Below are 24765 nucleotides of genomic sequence, written 5' to 3' on the forward strand. Positions count from 1 at the left end.
TAGAGGGTACGGGCTGTTACACACACACACACTAACACACACGCTAAAACACACACACGCTAAAACACACACACGCTAAAACATACACACACGCTAAAACACACACATGCTAAAACATACACACACGCTAAAACACACACACACGCTAACACACACACACACACGCTAAAACACACACACACACACGCTAAAACACACACACACACACGCTAAAACACACACACACACGCTAAAACACACACACACACGCTAAAACACACACACACGCTAAAACACACACACACGCTAAAACACACACACACACGCTAACACACACACACACACACGCTAACACACACACACACACGCTAACACACACACACACGCTAACACACACACACACACACGCTAACACACACACACACACACGCTAACACACACACACACACACGCTAACACACACACACACGCTAACACACACACACACACACACGCTAAAACACACACACACACACGCACTCTAACACACACACACACACGCTAACACACACACACACACACACGCTAAAACACACACACGCTAAAACACACACACGCTACCACACACACACGCTACCACACACACACACACGCTACCACACACACACACACGCTAAAACACACACACACACGCTAAAACACACACACACACGCTAAAACACACACACACACGCTAACACACACACACGCTACCACACACACACACACACACACACACGCTAACACACACACACACACACACGCTAACACACACACACGCTAAAACACACACGCACGCTAACACACACACACACACGCTAACACACACACACGCTAAAACACACACACACACGCTAACACACACACACACGCTAAAACACACACACGCTACCACACACACACGCTACCACACACACACACACGCTACCACACACACACACACGCTAAAACACACACACACACGCTAAAACACACACACACGCTAAAACACACACACACACGCTAACACACACACACGCTACCACACACACACACACACACACACGCTAACACACACACACACACACACGCTAAAACACACACACACACGCGCGCTAAAACACACACACACTAAAACACACACACACTCAGTCCAGAGTTTGCCCCATTATTTTTGTAGCCCCGCCCCTGTATCCCCGCCCCTGTAGCCCTGCCCCTGTAGCTCCTCCCCTGTAGCTCTGCCCCTGTAGCTCCGCCCCTGTAGCCCCGCCCCTGTAGCTCCTCCCCTGTAGCTCCTCCCCTGTAGCTCTGCCCCTGTAGCTCTGCCCATGTAGCTCCGCCCCTGTAGCTCCGCCCCCGTAGCTCCGCCCCCATGTCCTGTCAGTTAGACCCTTAAACCAGGGGTGTCAAACACATTTTCCCTGTGAGCCACATTTACTTTTCAGCAAGTTCCGGAGGGCCGCACTGAAAATGTGTTATTTCTTTCACTGTCAAAATGGTTTGGGGAATTTCCGATGCTCCCTGACTCCCTTTCAGGTCGGTGATAAGTCTGTTAGCCAGCTGGACACAGTCATGAAACTGTACCAAATGCAGGTCCATTATCATTTCTACGCAGTTTCCATTTGGTTTGAGTCATTTGAAAGTATATTGAGGCCCCCCTATTCCATCCTATACACATTCTGGATTTACATGTTGCCTCTTTCAAGAACATATCCTTCCCTCTCTCCTCCCTCCTCCCCTTCCTCTCTCCTCCCTCCCTCCTCTCCTCCATCCCTCCCTCCCTCCTCTCCTCCATCCCTCCCTCCCTCTCTCCTCCCCTCCCCCCTCTCTCCTCTCTCCCTCCTCCCCTCCTCCCCTCCCTCTCTCCCTCCCCCTCTCCTCCCTCCTCCCCTTCCTCTCTCCTCCCTCCCTCCTCTCCTCCATCCCTCCCTCCCTCTCTCCTCCCCTCCTCCCCTCCCTCCCTCCTCCTCTCCTCTCTCCCCCCTCCTCCCCTCTCTCCTCCCCTCCCTCTCTCCTCCCCTCCCTCTCTCCTCCCCTCCCTCTCTCCTCCCCTCCCTCTCTCCTCCCCTCCCTCTCTCTCTCCTCTCTCCCCCCTCCTCTCCTCTCTCCCCCCTCCTCCCCTCTCTCCTCCCTCCTCTCCAGGTATCATCCGCAGCCTGGCGGCCCACAGTCTGAACACTGAACAGGAGCTCAGCCAATGGAGCGGCGGCGACACAGACGACGGTCACCATAGCAACCAGCTGCGTCTGGCGCTGCTCTTGCAGTTCCTGGAAAACCTGGAGAAACTGATGTACAACGCCTACGAGGGCTGTGCCAACGCTCTGACCGCTCCACCCAAGGTACACACACACCTACACACACACCTACACTATGAGATACTGATGTACAGCTCCTACGAGAGCTGTCCCAACGTGCTGACCACACCGCCCAAGATACACACACACACACACACACACACACACACCCCTACACTATGAGATACTGATGTACAGCTCCTACGAGAGCTGTCCCAACGTGCTGACCACACCGCCCCAAGTGGCCCCCAGCTCCTAATGTTAACTATGTTTTTCTCTCTCTCCGTCCCTCTGTATCCAGGGTATCAGAACATTCTTCTATACCAACCGTCAGACCTGCCAGGATTGGCTGACTCGTATCCGCCTGGCCCTGATGAGGGTGGGGCTTCTGTCCGGCCAACCAGCAGTCACCGTGCGCCACGGCTTGGACCTGCTGACTGAGATCCAGAACAGCAGCACTCTGGTAACGGGAGGAGAGACGCACAGTCCCAGGCTTGTGTCCTAAACCACACTCTATTCCCTATATAGTGCACTACTTTTGACCAGAGACCCAACTGAACCTAGTGTACTTGACCACACAGAGAAACACACTCAGCATTACCTTGTTCCAACAGTCAGTCAACTGTTTTCAACCACGACCCCTTTACCCGAAGTTACTAAATACATCACCTGTAACTGACCCCCCCCCCCCCCCATGTATCTTCTGGTCACCTGTAACTGACACCCCTCCATGTCTCCTCTCTGTAGGGTCCAGGTCTCTACTGGTCATCTGTAACTGACCCCCCATGTCTCCTCTCTGTAGGGTCCAGGTCTCCTCTGGTCACCTGTAACTGACCCCCATGTCTCCTCTGGTCACCTGTAACTGACCCCCCCCCCCCCCCCCCCATGTATCTTCTGGTCACCTGTAACTGGCACCCCCCCATGTCTCCTCTCTGTAGGGTCCAGGTCTCCTCTGGTCACCTGTAACTGACCCCCATGTCTCCTCTCTGTAGGGTCCAGGTCTCTACTGGTCATCTGTAACTGACCCCCATGTCTCCTCTCTGTAGGGTCCAGGTCTCTACTGGTCATCTGTAACTGACCCCCATGTCTCCTCTCTGTAGGGTCCAGGTCTCTTCTGGTCACCTGTAACTGACCCCCATGTCTCCTCTCTTTAGGGTCCAGGTCTCTTCTGGTCACCTGTAACTGACCCCCATGTCTCCTCTCTGTAGGGTCCAGGTCTCTTCTGGTCATCTGTAACTGACCCCCAGGTCTCCTCTGGTCATCTGTAACTGACCCCCATGTCTCCTCTCTGTAGGGTCCAGGTCTCCTCTGGTCACCTGTAACTGACCCCCATGTCTCCTCTCTGTAGGGTCCAGAGTTGGAGGCTCCTCTGGTGATGCTGGTAGAAGCTCTGTGTGAACTTCACTGTCCTGAGGCTATCCAGGGTTTAGCTGCCTGGAGTCTCACCAACACTGGCAAGAGTCTGGCTTGGGTCAGCTCTGTGGCACTACAGGCTGAGGGGCGGTAAGGAAAAACACCCCTGTGTGTATGTGTGTGTGTGTGTGTGTGTATGTGTGTGTGTGTCTCAAGTGGAGGCCAAGCCTAGTGTATTTAAGGGGCAATTCTTGACGAATGTAACTTTCTAAATGCCTCATGATCTTAGTTCCCATCAGAACCTAAAATTTAAGCTTGTTTTATACAAATGTTTTGAAATAAAAATATATAAACAAACACTATACCACCTCACCATGGTTACAACTGGAATGTTGCTCTATGATGTCATGGCTGGTTACAACTGGAATGTTGCTCTATGATGTCATGGCTGGTTACAACTGGAATGTTGCTGTATGATGTCATGGCTGGTTACAACTGGAATGTTGCTCTATGATGTCATGGCTGGTTACAACTGGAATGTTGCTCTATGATGTCATGGCTGGTTACAACTGGAATGTTGCTCTATGATGTCATGGCTGGTTACAACTGGAATGTTGCTCTATGATGTCATGGATGGTTACAACTGGAATGTTGCTCTATGATGTCATGGCTGGTTACAACTGGAATGTTGCTCTATGATGTCATGGCTGGTTACAACTGGAATGTTGCTCTATGATGTCATGGATGGTTACAACTGGAATGCTGCTCTATGATGTCATGGCTGGTTACAACTGGAATGTTGCTCTATGATGTCATGGATGGTTACAACTGGAATGCTGCTCTATGATGTCATGGCTGGTTACAACTGGAATGTTGCTCTATGATGTCATGGATGGTTACAACTGGAATGTTGCTCTATGATGTCATGGCTGGTTACAACTGGAATGTTGCTCTACGATGTCATGGCTGGTTACAACTGGAATGTTGCTCTATGATGTCATGGATGGTTACAACTGGAATGTTGCTCTATGATGTCATGACTGGTTACAACTGGAATGTTGAGCTATGATGTCATGGCTGGTTACAACTGGAATGTTGAACTATGATGTCATGGCTGGTTACAACTGGAATGTTGCTCTATGATGTCATGGCTGGTTACAACTGGAATGTTGCTCTATGATGTCATGGCTGGTTACAACTGGAATGTTGAGCTATGATGTCATGGCTGGTTACAACTGGAATGTTGAGCTATGATGTCAATGATAGTCGGTCCTTAAATCCGAAGCTCTGTCTGTGAATTTGAGTGGTTACATTTCTCCATTCCCATCCCTCAGCTTTTTACCCAAACGGGGCAGTGAGTACGCTTTATGGTTTCAACTGCTGAATGCCACTTTAAATGTAGTCAAGAAGCAGGTAGTACACACCTCTGTTGTCCATAGATGCTGTTAAATGGTATGTTCAGACCGTATAGTAACCCATACCCCTCTCTCTGTCAAGACCATATAGTAGCCCATACCTCTCTCTGTCAAGACCATATAGTAACCCATACCTCTCTCTGTCAAGACCATATAGTAGCCCATACCTCTCTCTGTCAAGACCATATAGTAACCCATACCTCTCTGTAAATACCATATAGTAACCCATACCTCTCTCTGTCAAGACCATATAGTAACCCATACCTCTCTCTGTCAAGACCATATAGTAACCCATACCTCTCTCTGTCAAGACCATATAGTAACCCATACCTCTCTGTAAATACCATATAGTAACCCATACCTCTCTCTGTCAAGACCATATAGTAACCCATACCTCTCTCTGTCAAGACCATATAGTAACCCATACCTCTCTGTAAATACCATATAGTAACCCATACCTCTCTCTGTCAAGACCATATAGTAACCCATACCTCTCTCTGTCAAGACCATATAGTAACCCATACCTCTCTCTGTCAAGACCATATAGTAACCCATACCTCTCTGTAAATACCATATAGTAACCCATACCTCTCTCTGTCAAGACCATATAGTAACCCATACCTCTCTCTGTCAAGACCATATAGTAACCCATACCTCTCTGTAAATACCATATAGTAACCCATACCTCTCTCTGTCAAGACCATATAGTAACCCATACCTCTCTCTGTCAAGACCATATAGTAACCCATACCTCTCTCTGTCAAGACCATATAGTAACCCATACCTCTCTCTGTCAAGACCATATAGTAGCCCATACCTCTCTCTGTCAAGACCATATAGTAACCCATACCTCTCTCTGTCAAGACCATATAGTAACCCACACCTCTCTCTGTCAAGACCATATAGTAACCCATACCTCTCTGTAAATACCATATAGTAACCCATACCTCTCTCTGTCAAGACCATATAGTAACCCATACATCTCTCTGTCAAGACCATATAGTAACCCATACCTCTCTCTGTCAAGACCATATAGTAACCCATACCTCTCTGTAAATACCATATAGTAACCCATACCTCTCTCTGTCAAGACCATATAGTAACCCATACCTCTCTCTGTCAAGACCATATAGTAACCCATACCTCTCTGTAAATACCATATAGTAACCCATACCTCTCTCTGTCAAGACCATATAGTAACCCATACCTCTCTCTCTGTCAAGACCATATAGTAACCCATACCTCTCTCTCTGTCAAGCCCATATAGTAACCCATACCTCTCTGTAAATACCCTATAATAACCCATACCTCTCTCTCTGTCAAGCCAATATAGTAACCCATACCTCTCTGTAAATACCCTATAATAACCCATACCTCTCTCTCTGTCAAGCCCATATAGTAACCCATACCTCTCTCTCTGTCAAGACCATGTAGTAACCCATACCTCTCTCTCTAGGTTTGAGAAGGCTGCAGTGGAGTACCAGGAACAGCTGTGTGCCGTGACGGGGATGGACTGTTCCATTAAGGGCTTCGACCGCTCACTCCTCAAACTGGGCGGAGCCAACAGCTCTAACACAGCCAGCCCCAAACACAATGGCAACGGTGAGAGACACACAGCTCTAACACAGCCAGCCCCAAACACACTGGCGACGGTGAGAGACACACAGCTCTAACACAGCCAGCCCCAAACACACTGGCAACGGTGAGACACACAGCTCTAACACAGCCAGCCCCAAACACAACGGTAACAGTGAGAGACACACAGCTCTAACACAGCCAGCCCCAAACACACTGGCAATGGTGAGAATGCGGAATAGGGGGGCATTTCAGAGGCAACCACTAGCTGATAATAACCAAGTGTTCCCCTCTCTCTCCTCCTCCTTTCCTCTCTTCTCCTTCTGCCTCTCCCCTCTCTTTCTCCTTCAGGTGACGGCAGGAAGACGGTTCTCCTCAAGTCCAACGAGTGTTCCTCCGAGGTGCTCAACCTCCTTGCCAATAAGGCATGCCAGTGCTATGTGGCCCTCGGCGATTGGTCCTCGGTGCAAGAGTGGCAGGCCAGCGTGCACGCCTTCAAGAAGAACCCTGGTAACCCTGCCGCAGCGAGCGTGCACCTGAAGACAGACTTCAACTACGTACGGGCACTGAGCTGCTTCGAGGACGGAGACTTCCCAGAATGCCGTGCTCAGCTGGAGCTCCTGGCGGGGGAGAGAGACGACTACGGCCTGCTCAACTCCACCTCTACTGGCTCCAAGGACAAACTAGGTAGGAGGGGGAGAGGGAGGACTAGGGCCTGGTCAAGTCCACCTCTACTGGCTCCAAGGACAAACTAGGTAGGAGGGCGAGAGGGAGGACTAGGGCCTGGTCAAGTCCACCTGCTCCAAGAATATACTAGGTAGGATGGAGAGAGAGAGGACTAAGGCCTGCTCAACTCCACCTGCTCTAAGAATAAACTAGGTAGGAGGGCGAGAGAGACGACTAAGGCCCGCTCAACTCCACCTGCTCCAAGAATAAACTAGGTAGGAGGGAGAGAGAGAGGACTAAGGCCTGCTCAACTCCACCTGCTCTAAGAATAAACTAGGTAGGAGGGAGAGAGAGAAGACTAAGGCCTGGTCAACTCCACCTCTACTGGCTCCAAGGACAAACTAGGTAGGAGGGGTAGAGTGAGGACTAAGGCCTGGTCAACTCCACCTCTACTGGCTCCAAGGACAAACTAGGTAGGAGGGAGAGAGAGAGAGAGGACTAAGGCCTGCTCAACTCCACCTGCTCCAAGAATATACTAGGTAGGATGGAGAGAGAGAGGACTAAGGCCTGCTCAACTCCACCTGCTCTAAGAATAAACTAGGTAGGAGGGCGAGAGAGACGACTAAGGCCCGCTCAACTCCACCTGCTCCAAGAATAAACTAGGTAGGAGGGAGAGAGAGAGGACTAAGGCCTGCTCAACTCCACCTGCTCTAAGAATAAACTAGGTAGGAGGGAGAGAGAGAGGACTAAGGCCTGCTCAGCTCCACCTGCTCCAAGAATAAACTAGGTAGGAGGGAGAGAGAGAGGACTAAGGCCCGCTCAACTCCACCTGCTCCAAGAATAAACTAGGTAGGAGGGAGAGAGAGAGGACTAAGGCCTGCTCAACTCCACCGGCCCAAGAATAAAGTAGTTAGGAGGGTGTCTGAGACTGCCCCCTTCAGTTTTGAGTCTAGACTCCTTAGAGGTGTGTGTCTTAATGGTGTGTGTTTTTCTAACGTGTCTTGTTTGTTTCTAACGTGTGTGTGTGTGTGTGTAGACCTGAAGCGTCTCCTCCCGGCAGTGTTGAGTCCGGACCCCTCAGAACTGCAGAAGGCCATTGAGGTGCAGCTGCTGCGGAGCGCTGTGGCTGCCATGACAACGGCCAATCACGAGCAGGAACAGAAGGCCATGCCCACCTCTGAGTGAGTCTCTCATTGGATCTTGGAGGTCACTTTTAGTTGAATCCTGGTATTAATGTGTTAGCGCTGGGTAGGAACAAAAACCTGCTGGATTGTGGAACACTTCATTGGGAAGATTTCAATCGCATACACCTCGTCTCCTTCTCAAAAACCCATTGGAGGAGGTGAGAGGGGCGGGGACCTCTGGCTCTGTCATCCAATGGGAGACCGAGGAGATGCCAGTATTTCATTGAGCTCTTCCATGATGTCTTCCACGTTCCATTTGGGTTGAGCTGAGTTCTGTTGGACTGACTGCGGGTTCTGTCTGTGCTGCCCTATGGGCCCTGGTCAAAAGAAGTGCACTATATAGGGAACCATTTGGGTTGAGCTGAGTTCTGTTGGACTGACTGCGGGTTCTGTCTGTGCTGCCCTATGGGCCCTGGTCAAAAGGAGTGCACTATATAGGGAACCATTTGGGTTGAGCTGAGTTCTGTTGGACTGACTGCCGGTTCTGTCTGTGCTGCCCTATGGGCCCTGGTCAAAAGGAGTGCACTATATAGGGAACCATTTGGGTTGAGCTGAGTTCTGTTGGACTGACTGCGGGTTCTGTCTGTGCTGCCCTATGGCCCCTGGTCAAAAGGAGTGCACTATATAGGGAACCATTTGGGACAGACTATGTACACTCGTTCGCTTCTTCCCACCTGTCTAAACGCTTCGGTAATTGGTGGAGACTTGGTGGGAGTTTCCACCTTGTTTCAGAACCCAGTCATTTCCTTTTCGATCAGAGACAGGAAGTGAAGACACTGGGAGGAAGGAGAGGTAATAGCTTACGTCTTCTGTGTGTGTTTACAGTACCCTGGTCCGTTACCTGAAGCAGACGGGTCGTATCTGTCTGGGTCCCCTCCGCCTCTCCACTCTCACCCTCTCTGACGGCCTGCCCACTCTGGCCACCCTGCAGCTATACTGCTGCTCTGCCCTGGAGAACACACTGAGCGGACAGGAGGTACACACACACACACACACACACACAGAGACCCTTGCCAGCCTGCATCTACACTGCTGCTCTGCCCTGGAGAACACACTGAGCGGACAGGAGGTACACACACACACACACACACACAGAGACCCTCGCCACCCTGCATCTACACTGCTGCTCTCCCCTGGAGAACACACTGAGCGGACAGGAGGTACACACACACACACACACACACACACACACACACACACACAGACCCTTGCCCGCCTGCATCTACACTGCTGCTCTCCCCTGGGGAACACACTCAGCGTACTCTAAATGACCAACAGTATGTGGACACCTGATCGTCAAACATCTCATTCCAAAATCATGGTCATTAATATGGAGTTGGTCCCCCCTTTGCTGCTATAACAGCCTCCACTCTTCTGGGAAGACTTTTCACTAGATGTTGGAACATTGCTGCTATAACAGCCTCCACTCTTCTGGGAAGGCTTTCCACTAGATGTTGGAACATTGCTGCTATAACAGCCGCCACTATTCTGGGAAGGCTTTCCACTAGATGCTGGAACATTGCTGCTATAACAGCCTCCACTCTTCTGGGAAGGCTTTCCACTAGATGTTGGAACATTGCTGCTATAACAGTCTCCACTCTTCTGGGAAGGCTTTCCACTAGATGTTGGAACATTGCTGCTATAACAGCCTCCACTCTTCTGGGAAGGTTTTCCACTAGATGTTGGAACATTCCTGCTATAACAGCCTCCACTCTTCTGGGAAGGCTTTCCACTAGATGTTGGAACATTGCTGCTATAACAGCCTCCACTCTTCAGGGAAGTGTTTCCACTAGATGTTGGAACATTGCTGCTATAACAGCCTCCACTCTTCTGGGAAGGTTTCCACTAGATGTTGGAACATTGCTGCTAGAACAGCCTCCACTCTTCTGGGAAGGATTTCCACTAGATGTTGGAACATTGCTGCTATAACAGCCTCCACTATTCTGGGAAGGCTTTCCACTAGATGTAGGAACATTGCTGCTATAACAGCCTCCACTCTTCTGGGAAGTGTTTCCACTAGATGTTGGAACATTGCTGCAGGGACTTGCTTCCATTCAGCCACAAGAGCATTAGTGAGGTCGAGTGATTAGGCCTGACTCAGTCGGCGTTCCAATTCAGGTGTTCAATGGGGTTGAGGTCAGGGCTCTGTGCAGGCCAGTCAAGTTCTTCCATACCGGTCTCGACAAACCTTTTCTGTATGGACCTGGCTTTGTGCAGGGGGACATTGTCATGCTGAAACAGGAAAGGGCCTTCCCTAAACTGTTACCACAAAGTTGGAAGCACAGAATCGTCTAGAATGTCATTGTATGCTGTAGCGTTAAGATTTCCCTTCACTGGAACTAAGGGTTCTAGCCTGAACCATGAAAAACAGCCTCAGACCATTATTCCTCCTCCACCAAACTTTACAGTAGGCACTATGCATTGGGGCAGGTAGCGTTCTCCTGGCATCCTCCAAACTCAGATTAGTCCGTTGGACTGACAGATGGTACAGCGTGATTCATCACTCCAGAGAAAACCTTTCCACTGCTCCAGAGTCCAGAGGCGGCGAGCTTCACACCACTCCAGCCGACGCTTCACATTGAGCACAGTGATCTGAGGCTTGTATGTGGCTGCTCGGCCATGGAAACCCATTTCATGAAGCTTCACATTGAGCACAGTGATCTGAGGCTTGTGTGCGGCTGCTCGGCCATGGAAACCCATTTCATGAAGCTCCCGACGAACAGTTCTTGTGCCGATGTTGCTTCCAGAAGGCAGTTGGGAACTCAGTAGTGAGTGTTGCAACCGAGGACTGACGATTCTTAAGAGCTACGCGCTTCAGCACTCTGCTGTCCTGTTCTGTGAGCTTGTGTGGCCTACCACTTTGCGGCTGGGCCGTTGTTGCTCCTAGAGGTTTCCACTTCACAATAACAGCACTTACAGTTGACCGGGGCAGCTCTAGCGGGGCAGAAATTTGACCAACTGACTTGTTGGAAAGGTGGCATCCTATGACGGTGCCATGTTGAAAGTCACTGAACTCTTCAGTAAGGCCATTCTACTGTCAATGTTTGTCTATGGAGATTGCTCGGTTTTATACACCTGTCAGCAACGTGCGTGGCTGAAATAGCCAAATTCACTAATTTGAAGGGGTGTCTACATACTGCTGTGTGTGTACACCCCCCTAACCCTCTCCTCCTCTCCAGGACTGTCTGATCCCTCTGTACAGTGAAGCTCTCAGCACCTGTAAACAACAGGACGTCCAGCCGTGGCTCCACGCACTGAGATACACCATCTACCAGAGACAGCTACTGCTCAGGCTGAAAGGTAGACCGCGTCCCTGTGTGTGTGTGTCCCTGTGTGTGTGTGTCCCTGTGTGTGTGTGTCCCTGTGTGTGTTGTCCCCATCGCTGTGTCTTTGTCATGTGACTCACGTTAACCCTCTCCCTCTTCCTGTGTTCCATTACCCAGGCTCCTCTGCTCCGCTGGATGGCCACCTGATGGAACTATGTCTGACGGCCGTCAAGTTCGCCCGGAAACAGGGGAACATCGCCCTGGCAACGCGTCTGCTGGGCCAGTGCAGCGAGGAGGAGGAGGAGGAGGAGGGGGCGGAGGAGGGGTTGAGCCGTGCATTCAGGCGTCTGTCACTAGCGGGTGCTGTGGGGGAGAAGTGGGGACCTGAACTACAGATCGAGAAGGCTAAAGTTCTCTGCACCGCGGGTGAGTGTGTGTGCGTGTGTGTGTGCGTGTGTGTGTGCGTGTGTGTGTGTGCGTGTGTGTGTGTGCGTGTGTGTGTGTGTCTTTGTGTGTGTGTCTTTGTGTGTGTGTGTCTTTGTGTGTGTGTGTTTTGGCTCACTCGTCTTTCTCTTTATCCACTTATTCCTCCCTCAACTCTCTCTCATGCCTCCACCTCTCTCCCCTCCTCTCCTTCCCTCTCCCCGTCTCCCCTCCAGGTCAGTCCCTGGCAGCCATGGAGATGTTGAGTTCCTGTGCTCTGTCTTTCTGTCGCTCAGGGAAGTGTGAGAGAGCCGCCTGTCGCTCCGTCCTCACTCTGTGTAAGTAGTGGTTCCACTGTGTCACAAATGGCCCCCTATTCCCTACGTAGGGGCTGTTATTGGGGGGGGGGGGGTAGTAGAGTGCTATTTGAGATGCAAGGCGTACCAGGGTTGGTACCAGTCTCCCTGTGCATGCTGGGTAATGGATGCCTGATGCTCTGTTCCAACCGTCTGTCTCTGTGTCTGTAGGTAAGTGGCTGCTGGCGGACTGGAAGGACATGACCCCTCAGCTCAAACAGGTGGTAAAGAGGTCAGGGGTCATGACCCCAGGGGTCGCCGCCTTGCCCCCCATCAGCCGGAACATCACAGCCCTGCTGGAGCTACCCCTAGAGGACCAGGGCATGCCCCGAATCACAGCTGAGACCACAGGTAGGACACCCCCCCTCCCTAACCCCTCTCTTCCTCCAGTCTGTACCCTACACCCTAACCCCTCTCTCTCTGCCTCTATTGTGAGTGTAGGAGAGCTGGACTAGATCCCGGAGCAGCTCTACCAGTCTGTACCCTAACCCCTACACCCTAACCCCTCTCTTCCTCCAGTCTGTACCCTAACCCCTACACCCTAACCCCTCTCTTCCTCCAGTCTGTACCCTAACCCCTACACCCTAACCCCATCTCTCTCTGCCTCCATAGTGAGTGTGGGTGTAGGAGAACCAGACTTGGTCCTGGGGCAGCTCTACCAGTTGTCCACCAGTCAGGCTCCGGAGGTGGCCAAGTCCTGGGCGGCTCTTGCCAGCTGGGCCTATCGTTGGGGACGGAAGGTGGTCGACAACGCCAGGTACATATTCTGACAGTTGTCGTCACCCAGCAGGTTATCATGAAACACACATGAATACAGACGTGATGCGTTCTGTGGTAGAAGCTGATAACATGACGTGATGCGTTCTGTGGTAGAAGCTGATAACATGACGTGATGCGTTCTGTGGTAGAAGCTGATAACATGAACACAGACGTGATTTGTTCTGTGGTAGAAGCTGATAACATGACGTGATGCGTTCTGTGGTAGAAGCTGATAACATGACGTGATGCGTTCTGTGGTAGAAGCTGATAACACAGACGTGATGCGTTCTGTGGTAGAAGCTGATAACATTACGTGATGCGTTCTGTGGTAGAAGCTGATAACATGAATACAGACGTGATGCGTTCTGTGGTAGAAGCTGATAACATGACGTGATGCGTTCTGTGGTAGAAGCTGATAACATGAACACAGACGTGATGCGTTCTGTGGTAGAAGCTGATAACATGAATACAGACGTGATGCGTTCTGTGGTAGAAGCTGATAACATGACGTGATGCGTTCTATGGTAGAAGCTGATAACATGACGTGATGCGTTCTGTGGTAGAAGCTGATAACATGAATACAGACGTGATGCGTTCTGTGGTAGAAGCTGATAACATGACATGGTGCGTTCTGTGGTAGAAGCTGATAACATGACGTGGTGCGTTCTGTGGTAGAAGCTGATAACATGAATACAGACGTGATGCGTTCTGTGGTAGAAGCTGATAACATGACGTGGTGCGTTCTGTGGTAGAAGCTGATAACATGACATGGTGCGTTCTGTGGTAGAAGCTGATAACATGACGTGGTGCGTTCTGTGGTAGAAGCTGATAACATGAATACAGACGTGATGCGTTCTGTGGTAGAAGCTGATAACATGAATACAGACGTGATGCGTTCTGTGGTAGAAGCTGATAACATGAATACAGACGTGATGCGTTCTGTGGTAGAAGCTGATAACATGACGTGGTGCGTTCTGTGGTAGAAGCTGATAACATGACATGGTGCGTTCTGTGGTAGAAGCTGATAACATGACGTGGTGCGTTCTGTGGTAGAAGCTGATAACATGAATACAGACGTGATGCGTTCTGTGGTAGAAGCTGATAACATGATGTGGTGCGTTCTGTGGTAGAAGCTGATAACATGACGTGGTGCGTTCTGTGGTAGAAGCTGATAACATGAATACAGACGTGATGCGTTCTGTGGTAGAAGCTGATAACATGACGTGATGCGTTCTGTGGTAGAAGCTGATAACATGAATACAGACGTGATGCGTTCTGTGGTAGAAGCTGATAACATGACGTGATGTGTTCTGTGGTAGAAGCTGATAACATGAATACAGACGTGATGCGTTCTGTGGTAGAAGCTGATAACATGACGTGATGCGTTCTGTGGTAGAAGCTGATAACATGAATACAGACGTGATGCGTTCTATGGTAGAAGCTGATAACATGACGTGATGCGTTCTGTGGTAGAAGCTGATAACATGAATGCAGACGTGATGCGTTCTGTGGTAGAAGCTGATAACATGACGTGATGCGTTCTGTGGTAGAAGCTGATAACATGACGTGATGCGTTCTGTGGTAGAAGCTGATAACATGAATACAGACGTGATGCGTTCTGTGGTAGAAGCTGATAACATGAATACAGACGTGATGCGTTCTGTGGTAGAAGCTGATAACATGACGTGATGCGTTCTGTGGTAGAAGCTGATAACATGAATGCAGACGTGATGCGTTCTGTGGTAGAAGCTGATAACATGACGTGATGCGTTCTGTGGTAGAAGCTGATAACATGACGTGATGCGTTCTGTGGTAGAAGCTGATAACATGAATACAGACGTGATGCGTTCTGTGGTAGAAGCTGATAACATGACGTGATGCGTTCTGTGGTAGAAGCTGATAACATGAATACAGACGTGATGCGTTCTGTGGTAGAAGCTGATAACATGACGTTGTGCGTTCTGTGGTAGAAGCTGATAACATGACGTGATGCGTTCTGTGGTAGAAGCTGATAACATGAATACAGACGTGATGCGTTCTGTGGTAGAAGCTGATAACATGACGTGATGCGTTCTGTGGTAGAAGCTGATAACATGACGTGATGCGTTCTGTGGTAGAAGCTGATAACATGAATACAGACGTGATGCGTTCTGTGGTAGAAGCTGTTAACATGAATACAGACGTGATGCGTTCTGTGGTAGAAGCTGATAACATGACGTGGTGCGTTCTGTGGTAGAAGCTGATAACATGACGTGGTGCGTTCTGTGGTAGAAGCTGATAACATGACGTGGTGCGGTCTGTGGTAGAAGCTGATAACATGAATACAGACGTGATGCGTTTTGTGGTAGAAGCTGATAACATGACGTGGTGCGTTCTGTGGTAGAAGCTGATAACATGACGTGGTGCGTTCTGTGGTAGAAGCTGATAACATGACGTGATGCGTTCTGTGGTAGAAGCTGATAACATGAATACAGACGTGATGCGTTCTGTGGTAGAAGCTGATAACATGACGTGATGCGTTCTGTGGTAGAAGCTGATAACATGACGTGATGCGTTCTGTGGTAGAAGCTGATAACATGAATACAGACGTGATGCGTTCTGTGGTAGAAGCTGATAACATGAATACAGACGTGATGCGTTCTGTGGTAGAAGCTGATAACATGACGTGGTGCGTTCTGTGGTAGAAGCTGATAACATGACGTGGTGCGTTCTGTGGTAGAAGCTGATAACATGACGTGGTGCGGTCTGTGGTAGAAGCTGATAACATGAATACAGACGTGATGCGTTTTGTGGTTGAAGCTGATAACATGACGTGGTGCGTTCTGTGGTAGAAGCTGATAACATGACGTGGTGCGTTCTGTGGTAGAAGCTGATAACATGAATACAGACGTGATGCGTTCTGTGGTAGAAGCTGATAACATGACGTGATGCGTTCTGTGGTAGAAGCTGATAACATGACGTGATGCGTTCTGTGGTAGAAGCTGATAACATGAATACAGACGTGATGCGTTCTGTGGTAGAAGCTGATAACATGACGTGATGCGTTCTGTGGTAGAAGCTGATAACATGACTACAGACGTGATGCGTTCTGTGGTAGAAGCTGATAACATGAACACAGACGTGATGCGTTCTGTGGTAGAAGCTGATAACATGACGTGGTGCGTTCTGTGGTAGAAGCTGATAACATGACGTGATGCGTTCTGTGGTAGAAGCTGATAACATGACGTGGTGCGTTCTGTGGTAGAAGCTGATAACATGACTTGGTGCGTTCTGTGGTAGGAGCTGATAACATGACGTGATGCGTTCTGTGGTAGAAGCTGATAACATGACTCGATGCGTTCTGTGGTAGAAGCTGATAACATGACGTGATGCGTTCTGTGGTAGAAGCTGATAACATGACGTGGTGCGTTCTGTGGTAGAAGCTGATAACATGAATACAGACGTGGTGCGTTCTGTGGTAGAAGCTGATAACATGACGTGGTTCGTTCTGTGGTAGAAGCTGATAACATGAATACAGACGTGATGCGTTCTGTGGTAGAAGCTGATAACATGACGTGATGCGTTCTGTGGTAGAAGCTGATAACATGACGTGATGCGTTCTGTGGTAGAAGCTGATAACATGAACACAGACGTGATTTGTTCTGTGGTAGAAGCTGATAACATGACGTGATGCGTTCTGTGGTAGAAGCTGATAACATGACGTGATGCGTTCTGTGGTAGAAGCTGATAACACAGACGTGATGCGTTCTGTGGTAGAAGCTGATAACATTACGTGATGCGTTCTGTGGTAGAAGCTGATAACATGAATACAGACGTGATGCGTTCTGTGGTAGAAGCTGATAACATGACGTGATGCGTTCTGTGGTAGAAGCTAATAACATGAACACAGACGTGATGCGTTCTGTGGTAGAAGCTGATAACATGACGTGATGCGTTCTGTGGTAGAAGCTGATAACATGAACACAGACGTGATGCGTTCTGTGGTAGAAGCTGATAACATGAATACAGACGTGATGCGTTCTGTGGTAGAAGCTGATAACATGACGTGATGCGTTCTATGGTAGAAGCTGATAACATGACGTGATGCGTTCTGTGGTAGAAGCTGATAACATGAATACAGACGTGATGCGTTCTGTGGTAGAAGCTGATAACATGACATGGTGCGTTCTGTGGTAGAAGCTGATAACATGACGTGGTGCGTTCTGTGGTAGAAGCTGATAACATGAATACAGACGTGATGCGTTCTGTGGTAGAAGCTGATAACATGACGTGGTGCGTTCTGTGGTAGAAGCTGATAACATGACATGGTGCGTTCTGTGGTAGAAGCTGATAACATGACGTGGTGCGTTCTGTGGTAGAAGCTGATAACATGAATACAGACGTGATGCGTTCTGTGGTAGAAGCTGATAACATGAATACAGACGTGATGCGTTCTGTGGTAGAAGCTGATAACATGAATACAGACGTGATGCGTTCTGTGGTAGAAGCTGATAACATGACGTGGTGCGTTCTGTGGTAGAAGCTGATAACATGACATGGTGCGTTCTGTGGTAGAAGCTGATAACATTGCGTGGTGCGTTCTGTGGTAGAAGCTGATAACATGAATACAGACGTGATGCGTTCTGTGGTAGAAGCTTATAACATGATGTGGTGCGTTCTGTGGTAGAAGCTGATAACATGACGTGGTGCGTTCTGTGGTAGAAGCTGATAACATGAATACAGACGTGATGCGTTCTGTGGTAGAAGCTGATAACATGACGTGATGCGTTCTGTGGTAGAAGCTGATAACATGAATACAGACGTGATGCGTTCTGTGGTAGAAGCTGATAACATGACGTGATGTGTTCTGTGGTAGAAGCTGATAACATGAATACAGACGTGATGCGTTCTGTGGTAGAAGCTGATAACATGACGTGATGCGTTCTGTGGTAGAAGCTGATAACATGAATACAGACGTGATGCGTTCTATGGTAGAAGCTGATAACATGACGTGATGCGTTCTGTGGTAGAAGCTGATAACATGAATGCAGACGTGATGCGTTCTGTGGTAGAAGCTGATAACATGACGTGATGCGTTCTGTGGTAGAAGCTGATAACATGACGTGATGCGTTCTGTGGTAGAAGCTGATAACATGAATACAGACGTGATGCGTTCTGTGGTAGAAGCTGATAACATGAATACAGACGTGACGCGTTCTGTGGTAGAAGCTGATAACATGACGTGATGCGTTCTGTGGTAGAAGCTGATAACATGAATGCAGACGTGATGCGTTCTGTGGTAGAAGCTGATAACATGACGTGATGCGTTCTGTGGTAGAAGCTGATAACATGACGTGATGCGTTCTGTGGTAGAAGCTGATAACATGAATACAGACGTGATGCGTTCTGTGGTAGAAGCTGATAACATGACGTGATGCGTTCTGTGGTAGAAGCTGATAACATGAATACAGACGTGATGCGTTCTGTGGTAGAAGCTGATAACATGACGTTGTGCGTTCTGTGGTAGAAGCTGATAACATGACGTGATGCGTTCTGTGGTAGAAGCTGATAACATGAATACAGACGTGATGCGTTCTGTGGTAGAAGCTGTTAACATGAATACAGACGTGATGCGTTCTGTGGTAGAAGCTGATAACATGACGTGGTGCGTTCTGTGGTAGAAGCTGATAACATGACGTGGTGCGTTCTGTGGTAGAAGCTGATAACATGACGTGGTGCGTTCTGTGGTAGAAGCTGATAACATGAATACAGACGTGATGCGTTTTGTGGTAGAAGCTGATAACATGACGTGGTGCGTTCTGTGGTAGAAGCTGATAACATGACGTGGTGCGTTCTGTGGTAGAAGCTGATAACATGACGTGATGCGTTCTGTGGTAGAAGCTGATAACATGACGTGATGCGTTCTGTGGTAGAAGCTGATAACATGAATACAGACGTGATGCGTTCTGTGGTAGAAGCTGATAACATGACGTGATGCGTTCTGTGGTAGAAGCTGATAACATGACTACAGACGTGATGCATTCTGTGGTAGAAGCTGATAACATGAATACAGACGTGATGCGTTCTGTGGTAGAAGCTGATAACATGACGTGATGCGTTCTGTGGTAGAAGCTGATAACATGACGTGGTGCGTTCTGTGGTAGAAGCTGATAACATGACATGGTGCGTTCTGTGGTAGGAGCTGATAACATGACGTGATGCGTTCTGTGGTAGAAGCTGATAACATGACTCGATGCGTTCTGTGGTAGAAGCTGATAACATGACGTGATGCGTTCTGTGGTAGAAGCTGATAACATGACGTGGTGCGTTCTGTGGTAGAAGCTGATAACATGAATACAGACGTGGTGCGTTCTGTGGTAGAAGCTGATAACATGACGTGGTTCGTTCTGTGGTAGAAGCTGATAACATGAATACAGACGTGATGCGTTCTGTGGTAGAAGCTGATAACATGACGTGATGCGTTCTGTGGTAGAAGCTGATAACATGACGTGATGCGTTCTGTGGTAGAAGCTGATAACATGAACACAGACGTGATTTGTTCTGTGGTAGAAGCTGATAACATGACGTGATGCGTTCTGTGGTAGAAGCTGATAACATGACGTGATGCGTTCTGTGGTAGAAGCTGATAACACAGACGTGATGCGTTCTGTGGTAGAAGCTGATAACATTACGTGATGCGTTCTGTGGTAGAAGCTGATAACATGAATACAGACGTGATGCGTTCTGTGGTAGAAGCTGATAACATGACGTGATGCGTTCTGTGGTAGAAGCTAATAACATGAACACAGACGTGATGCGTTCTGTGGTAGAAGCTGATAACATGACGTGATGCGTTCTGTGGTAGAAGCTGATAACATGAACACAGACGTGATGCGTTCTGTGGTAGAAGCTGATAACATGAATACAGACGTGATGCGTTCTGTGGTAGAAGCTGATAACATGACGTGATGCGTTCTATGGTAGAAGCTGATAACATGACGTGATGCGTTCTGTGGTAGAAGCTGATAACATGAATACAGACGTGATGCGTTCTGTGGTAGAAGCTGATAACATGACATGGTGCGTTCTGTGGTAGAAGCTGATAACATGACGTGGTGCGTTCTGTGGTAGAAGCTGATAACATGAATACAGACGTGATGCGTTCTGTGGTAGAAGCTGATAACATGACGTGGTGCGTTCTGTGGTAGAAGCTGATAACATGACATGGTGCGTTCTGTGGTAGAAGCTGATAACATGACGTGGTGCGTTCTGTGGTAGAAGCTGATAACATGAATACAGACGTGATGCGTTCTGTGGTAGAAGCTGATAACATGAATACAGACGTGATGCGTTCTGTGGTAGAAGCTGATAACATGAATACAGACGTGATGCGTTCTGTGGTAGAAGCTGATAACATGACGTGGTGCGTTCTGTGGTAGAAGCTGATAACATGACATGGTGCGTTCTGTGGTAGAAGCTGATAACATTGCGTGGTGCGTTCTGTGGTAGAAGCTGATAACATGAATACAGACGTGATGCGTTCTGTGGTAGAAGCTTATAACATGATGTGGTGCGTTCTGTGGTAGAAGCTGATAACATGACGTGGTGCGTTCTGTGGTAGAAGCTGATAACATGAATACAGACGTGATGCGTTCTGTGGTAGAAGCTGATAACATGACGTGATGCGTTCTGTGGTAGAAGCTGATAACATGAATACAGACGTGATGCGTTCTGTGGTAGAAGCTGATAACATGACGTGATGTGTTCTGTGGTAGAAGCTGATAACATGAATACAGACGTGATGCGTTCTGTGGTAGAAGCTGATAACATGACGTGATGCGTTCTGTGGTAGAAGCTGATAACATGAATACAGACGTGATGCGTTCTATGGTAGAAGCTGATAACATGACGTGATGCGTTCTGTGGTAGAAGCTGATAACATGAATGCAGACGTGATGCGTTCTGTGGTAGAAGCTGATAACATGACGTGATGCGTTCTGTGGTAGAAGCTGATAACATGACGTGATGCGTTCTGTGGTAGAAGCTGATAACATGAATACAGACGTGATGCGTTCTGTGGTAGAAGCTGATAACATGAATACAGACGTGATGCGTTCTGTGGTAGAAGCTGATAACATGACGTGATGCGTTCTGTGGTAGAAGCTGATAACATGAATGCAGACGTGATGCGTTCTGTGGTAGAAGCTGATAACATGACGTGATGCGTTCTGTGGTAGAAGCTGATAACATGACGTGATGCGTTCTGTGGTAGAAGCTGATAACATGAATACAGACGTGATGCGTTCTGTGGTAGAAGCTGATAACATGACGTGATGCGTTCTGTGGTAGAAGCTGATAACATGAATACAGACGTGATGCGTTCTGTGGTAGAAGCTGATAACATGACGTTGTGCGTTCTGTGGTAGAAGCTGATAACATGACGTGATGCGTTCTGTGGTAGAAGCTGATAACATGAATACAGACGTGATGCGTTCTGTGGTAGAAGCTGTTAACATGAATACAGACGTGATGCGTTCTGTGGTAGAAGCTGATAACATGACGTGGTGCGTTCTGTGGTAGAAGCTGATAACATGACGTGGTGCGTTCTGTGGTAGAAGCTGATAACATGACGTGGTGCGGTCTGTGGTAGAAGCTGATAACATGAATACAGACGTGATGCGTTTTGTGGTAGAAGCTGATAACATGACGTGGTGCGTTCTGTGGTAGAAGCTGATAACATGACGTGGTGCGTTCTGTGGTAGAAGCTGATAACATGACGTGATGCGTTCTGTGGTAGAAGCTGATAACATGACGTGATGCGTTCTGTGGTAGAAGCTGATAACATGAATACAGACGTGATGCGTTCTGTGGTAGAAGCTGATAACATGACGTGATGCGTTCTGTGGTAGAAGCTGATAACATGACTACAGACGTGATGCATTCTGTGGTAGAAGCTGATAACATGAATACAGACGTGATGCGTTCTGTGGTAGAAGCTGATAACATGACGTGATGCGTTCTGTGGTAGAAGCTGATAACATGACGTGATGCGTTCTGTGGTAGAAGCTGATAACATGAATACAGACGTGATGCGTTCTGTGGTAGAAGCTGATAACATGAATACAGACGTGATGCGTTCTGTGGTAGAAGCTGATAACATGACGTGGTGCGTTCTGTGGTAGAAGCTGATAACATGACGTGGTGCGTTCTGTGGTAGAAGCTGATAACATGACGTGGTGCGGTCTGTGGTAGAAGCTGATAACATGAATACAGACGTGATGCGTTTTGTGGTAGAAGCTGATAACATGACGTGGTGCGTTCTGTGGTAGAAGCTGATAACATGACGTGGTGCGTTCTGTGGTAGAAGCTGATAACATGAATACAGACGTGATGCGTTCTGTGGTAGAAGCTGATAACATGACGTGATGCGTTCTGTGGTAGAAGCTGATAACATGACGTGATGCGTTCTGTGGTAGAAGCTGATAACATGAATACAGACGTGATGCGTTCTGTGGTAGAAGCTGATAACATGACGTGATGCGTTCTGTGGTAGAAGCTGATAACATGACTACAGACGTGATGCGTTCTGTGGTAGAAGCTGATAACATGAACACAGACGTGATGCGTTCTGTGGTAGAAGCTGATAACATGACGTGGTGCGTTCTGTGGTAGAAGCTGATAACATGACGTGATGCATTCTGTGGTAGAAGCTGATAACATGACGTGGTGCGTTCTGTGGTAGAAGCTGATAACATGACATGGTGCGTTCTGTGGTAGGAGCTGATAACATGACGTGATGCGTTCTGTGGTAGAAGCTGATAACATGACGTGGTGCGTTCTGTGGTAGAAGCTGATAACATGACGTGATGCGTTCTGTGGTAGAAGCTGATAACATGACGTGGTGCGTTCTGTGGTAGAAGCTGATAACATGAATACAGACGTGGTGCGTTCTGTGGTAGAAGCTGATAACATGACGTGGTTCGTTCTGTGGTAGAAGCTGATAACATGAATACAGACGTGATGCGTTCTGTGGTAGAAGCTGATAACATGACGTGATGCGTTCTGTGGTAGAAGCTGATAACATGACGTGATGCGTTCTGTGGTAGAAGCTGATAACATGAATACAGACGTGGTGCGTTCTGTGGTAGAAGCTGATAACATGACGTGATGCGTTCTGTGGTAGAAGCTGATAACATGACTACAGACGTGATGCGTTCTGTGGTAGAAGCTGATAACATGAATACAGACGTGATGCGTTCTGTGGTAGAAGCTGATAACATGACGTGATGCGTTCTGTGGTAGAAGCTGATAACATGACGTGATGCGTTCTGTGGTAGAAGCTGATAACATGAATACAGACGTGATGCGTTCTGTGGTAGAAGCTGATAACATGAATACAGACGTGATGCGTTCTGTGGTAGAAGCTGATAACATGACGTGGTGCGTTCTGTGGTAGAAGCTGATAACATGACGTGGTGCGGTCTGTGGTAGAAGCTGATAACATGAATACAGACGTGATGCGTTTTGTGGTAGAAGCTGATAACATGACGTGGTGCGTTCTGTGGTAGAAGCTGATAACATGAATACAGACGTGATGCGTTCTGTGGTAGAAGCTGATAACATGACGTGATGCGTTCTGTGGTAGAAGCTGATAACATGACTACAGACGTGATGCGTTCTGTGGTAGAAGCTGATAACATGAACACAGACGTGATGCGTTCTGTGGTAGAAGCTGATAACATGACGTGGTGCGTTCTGTGGTAGAAGCTGATAACATGACGTGGTGCGTTCTGTGGTAGAAGCTGATAACATGACGTGGTGCGTTCTGTGGTAGGAGCTGATAACATGACGTGATGCGTTCTGTGGTAGAAGCTGATAACATGACGTGGTGCGTTCTGTGGTAGAAGCTGATAACATGACGTGATGCGTTCTGTGGTAGAAGCTGATAACATGACGTGGTGCGTTCTGTGGTAGAAGCTGATAACATGAATACAGACGTGGTGCGTTCTGTGGTAGAAGCTGATAACATGACGTGATGCGTTCTGTGGTAGAAGCTGATAACATGACGTGATGCGTTCTGTGGTAGAAGCTGATAACATGAACACAGACGTGATGCGTTTTGTGGTAGAAGCTGATAACATGACGTGGTGCGTTCTGTGGTATTAAGCCGTTGCTGATTTAAACATTATTTTTTAAATTCTTATGCAATGTTGACATTCCTCTTTCTCCTCTCTCCTCCATGTCCCTCTCCTTTCTCCTCTCTCCTCCATCTCCCTCTCCTTTCTCCTCTCCTCCCCTACGTCCGTCCCTTCCTTTCTCCTCTCTCTCCTCCCATCTCCTTTCTCCTCTCTCTCCTCCGTCTCCCTCTCCTTTCTCCTCTCTCCTCCCATCTCCCTCTCCTCCCATCTCCCTCTCCTTTCTCCTCTCCTCCCCTACGTCCGTCCCTTCCTTTCTCCTCTCTCCTCCCATCTCCCTCTCCTTTCTCCTCTCTCTCCTCCCATCTCCCTCTCCTTTCACCT

General features: G+C 48.4%; 1 protein-coding gene across 2 annotated transcripts in view; it reads left to right on the forward strand.

The window, feature by feature from the left end:
• LOC139421773 (serine/threonine-protein kinase SMG1-like) overlaps positions 1–24765 on the forward strand; it is a 140959-nt gene that overhangs the window by 70452 nt on the left and 45742 nt on the right. For both annotated transcript variants that reach the window (XM_071172893.1, XM_071172894.1), the window contains 13 exons: positions 1–6; positions 2119–2315; positions 2572–2733; positions 3619–3773; positions 6495–6640; positions 6965–7300; positions 8316–8460; positions 9289–9439; positions 11643–11763; positions 11907–12155; positions 12389–12490; positions 12680–12859; positions 13121–13265. The exon at positions 1–6 is cut by the window's left edge and continues 245 nt beyond it. In XM_071172893.1, the coding sequence (XP_071028994.1) occupies positions 1–6; positions 2119–2315; positions 2572–2733; positions 3619–3773; positions 6495–6640; positions 6965–7300; positions 8316–8460; positions 9289–9439; positions 11643–11763; positions 11907–12155; positions 12389–12490; positions 12680–12859; positions 13121–13265 (2095 nt within the window). The remainder of the gene's footprint in view (positions 7–2118; positions 2316–2571; positions 2734–3618; positions 3774–6494; positions 6641–6964; positions 7301–8315; positions 8461–9288; positions 9440–11642; positions 11764–11906; positions 12156–12388; positions 12491–12679; positions 12860–13120; positions 13266–24765) is intronic.

This window comes from Oncorhynchus clarkii, chromosome 12 (assembly GCF_045791955.1).
Source record: "Oncorhynchus clarkii lewisi isolate Uvic-CL-2024 chromosome 12, UVic_Ocla_1.0, whole genome shotgun sequence".
NCBI lineage: Eukaryota > Metazoa > Chordata > Actinopteri > Salmoniformes > Salmonidae > Oncorhynchus > Oncorhynchus clarkii.